General features: G+C 42.2%; 1 protein-coding gene across 2 annotated transcripts in view; it reads right to left on the reverse strand.

Annotated features, from left to right (window-relative positions):
* Nucleotides 1–3,404, reverse strand: part of STAG3 (STAG3 cohesin complex component) — a 41,831-nt gene that overhangs the window by 25,856 nt on the left and 12,571 nt on the right. For both annotated transcript variants that reach the window (XM_019629879.1, XM_019629878.1), the window contains one exon: nt 543–616. In XM_019629879.1, coding sequence (XP_019485424.1) covers nt 543–616 — 74 coding nt within the window. The remainder of the gene's footprint in view (nt 1–542; nt 617–3,404) is intronic.

Raw genomic sequence — 3,404 nt, forward strand, 5'->3', positions numbered from 1 at the left:
CCAACTTGGGCCAGTGAAGCAACGTCCTCCACAACTAGACTGAAGAACAAAATGACAGCAACTTGTCTGTTCCCCTTCCCCAATTCCCCAATAAAAATCTTTAAAAAAACAAAAAACAAAACAAAACAAAACAAAAAACAACAACTCCCTGCCTTTGTCAGTGAAACAGCAGGCTGGGCAAGGAAAAGACTTGCCAAGCTGTATACCCTCAGAAAAGCCCTGCCTTTTAGATCTCTGCTTTTGTCCTCCTAAATCTCTAGCCCCAGGAAGATGGGAGACGGAAGGTCTTGGGCAAAGCCGGAACAGAAGAATACTCAGCAATGCCTTATCCTCTTATTTTCTCTCCCAGAAGAGCTTACAAGATCCTTTGTAGGTGGGGATAAACCAAACCTTATTAAATTGAAATACCTGTTAGTTTTTCCTCCAGCTGCATTAGTTCTGGGACTAACCAAATAACTCAGAGTTAGGAGGGAGCGTTGTTACTTCTACAGACTCTATAACCAAGGATCAGCTGCTTCAACAAGATGAGCCTATTAACTCACCTGTACCGATGTACAAAGACACCCCTGAAGAGGGCATTCATCATCCCCTCAATCTCCTCTTGATGTTCTTGGAGCTGGAGGACAAGAAGGTGCAGGTCAATCTCTCTTGTACCCCAACAATATAAGGCCACAAAAATACGGAAAAGTATGGCTTCCATCTACTTCCTATTTATTACAGGATAGTCTGAACTCTTGGTATCCTATGTTTCCTTTTAAACTTTCTAATTCTGGAAGACATTGTATAGTCAACTAACACCTCAGAAGTTTCTTTGTGTTTGGAAAAAATAATATCCCCTCTGTGTCTCGTTATTTTGACCATCTTTGGCTAATCAAAGGCCCTAGCTGGTAGTTACATATGTTTTTGACTAACAACTGGGAAATTGAAATTTTAATGAATGCAGTTTGTTTGACAAAAGAAGTGGAACTAGCAAAAAAAGAAGAGATTAGATCAGTGGTTCTCAACTGGAGGTCCCCCAGGGGACATTTAGCAATGTCTGAAAACATTTTTGGTTGTTACTACTGGGTCATTACTACTGTCATCTAGCAGATAAAGACCAGGGATGCTGCTAAACACCCTGCAATGCAAGGACAGCCCTCCAATGTCAACAGTGTCACTACTGAGAAACCCTAGACTAGATGAATAATATATACCACAGAAACAGAATTATAAGAATTACAAGAATTACAGGGAAGCAGAATTATAAAGGAACGTTCTTTAAGACAATTAACTCTACCTCTTCAATAAATCAATATACTGGGGGAAAAAGAGGGGAGACAAAAGTTCTGTATAAGATTATAAGAGACTGGGCTGGCCGAGTGGCGCGATGGTTAAGAGCTGGCTTGGGACGCCAGAGGGCCCCGGTTCGGACCCACATATGAGGGCCAGTGACACTGCCCTCTACAGCTAAGATGCTGAACAACAGCTCAGCCTGGAGCTGGGATGCCATAAGGCGACGGCGTAGGCTGCCGCCCCTGTGGCAGTGGGTTGCCATGGGCTACCATGTGTAGCCAGCAGCCAGCGTGAGTGGCCAGCAGCCGCAGTGAGCGGCCATCCAGAAGCCGGCGACTGATGTGCCTCGCCTGGGAAGAGCGCAATGATGGTGCCAACTTGGGCCAGTGAAGCAACGTCCTCCACAACTAGACTGAAGAACAAAAGGACAGCAACTTGTCTGTTCCCCTTCCCCCAATTCCCCAGCTCTGTTCCCATCCCCCCAATTACCCAATAAAAAAATCTTAAAAAAAAAAAAGATTAAAAGAGACTTAAGAAACACAACAATCAAATGCATAGTCCTTAATTAAACTCTGGTTGGAATTAATCAGATGTAAAAAGCATTTGGGGGGCAAATGGGAAAATTTTAATATAAGTTGGAATTAGGAACTATTTAGGAAACTGTTAACATTTTGGATGTGAAAATGGTACTGGGATTATGTAGGAACATGCCATTTTCTTTAGAGGACATATTTAAGTCTTTTGGTTGAAATACCAGTATGTCCATAATTTACTATAAAATATTAAAAAAATAAATGAAGCAAATATGGTAATATATTGTTAAATCTAGATAATCTGTATATAGTGTTCATTCTGCCAGTGCCTCTATTTTTCTGAACATTTGAAAATTTTCATACTTAAAAGAAAAAAAAGGAGAGGAAAGGAGGAAAAGGTGGGTCATCACCACCAAATCCTATAGAAGTTTGGAAAAGGGAGATTGAGAAAATGCCATTGGCTATCGATATTAGAAGTCCCTGGTTTGAGAATAATTTCAGTGAAAAATGAGGATAGAAGCTAGGCAGCAAAAAGGATGCAGGCGGATATTAAGGCAGTAAGGAAACACTTTCTAAAAGTATAGAAATGTACCGTAGCTCAGAGGAGAAGAATGAAGCAAAGATTCAAGGACCTGGGGCCGGCTGGGTGGTGCAGTTGGTTAAGAGTGTGAGCTCTGAGCAACAGGGTCTCCGATTCAATTCCCACGTGGGCCAGAGAGCGACTGCGCCCAAGCTGAGCTGCAGCTGAGCTGCCAGTGGGCAGCCGGATAGCTCAGCTGGTGAGAGCGCGTGCTCTTAACACATTGTGGACTGGTGACACAGATTTGCATCTATATATTTAAATGCCCCATCCATCCTCAATGTGTTCTGTCGACTCCTGCATGGCATGGGATGGTGATGGTGGGCTACACCACCCTTCCCACTCTCTGTACCCCCACCCCCGCAACTATTGGGTTGTCGGAAAAATCATGACGCATGTTTGCAACAGATGGCACTAGTTCAATTTTGGAAGTACTAGAGTCATTCGCATCTATGTTATTGCTATGTCATTTAACAGCTGACAGTTCTAGCTTCATTCTAAAAAAAATTGAGCAATTTGGTTGAGTTTTGGAGATTTTACAACAACTTGAAGATAGAAGACCAAACTGCATTTTTGCCATATTTTACTGTTTTACTTCCATAAAGGGAAGAACGCGCGTTAAACTTGTGAAAAGTAGCATAAAGTTTACAGCAACAATACTCTGCAAGAATGTCAGTTTCAACGATGGTTCACAAAATTCCGTGCTGGTGATTTTGATCTCAACGACGCTCCTCAGTCAGGGAGACCCACTGAGGTTGATGACGACAAAATAACGGCATTAATCGAATCAAATCCATGTTACACGATACGAGAGATTGCAGAAACATTGAACATCCATCATTCAAGCGTTCACAACCACCTGAAGAAGCTGGGATATGTAAGCAAGCTCGATATTTGGGTTCCGCATGAACTCAAAGAAGTTCATTTGACGGCGCATATAAACATCTGCAATATGCTCATTAAACGTAAGGAAAACGATCCTTTTTTTGAAGCGACTGGTGATGAGAAATGGATTGTTT

This window comes from Hipposideros armiger, unplaced genomic scaffold (genome assembly GCF_001890085.2).
Source record: "Hipposideros armiger isolate ML-2016 unplaced genomic scaffold, ASM189008v1 scaffold_875, whole genome shotgun sequence".
Classification (NCBI taxonomy): Eukaryota; Metazoa; Chordata; class Mammalia; order Chiroptera; family Hipposideridae; genus Hipposideros; species Hipposideros armiger.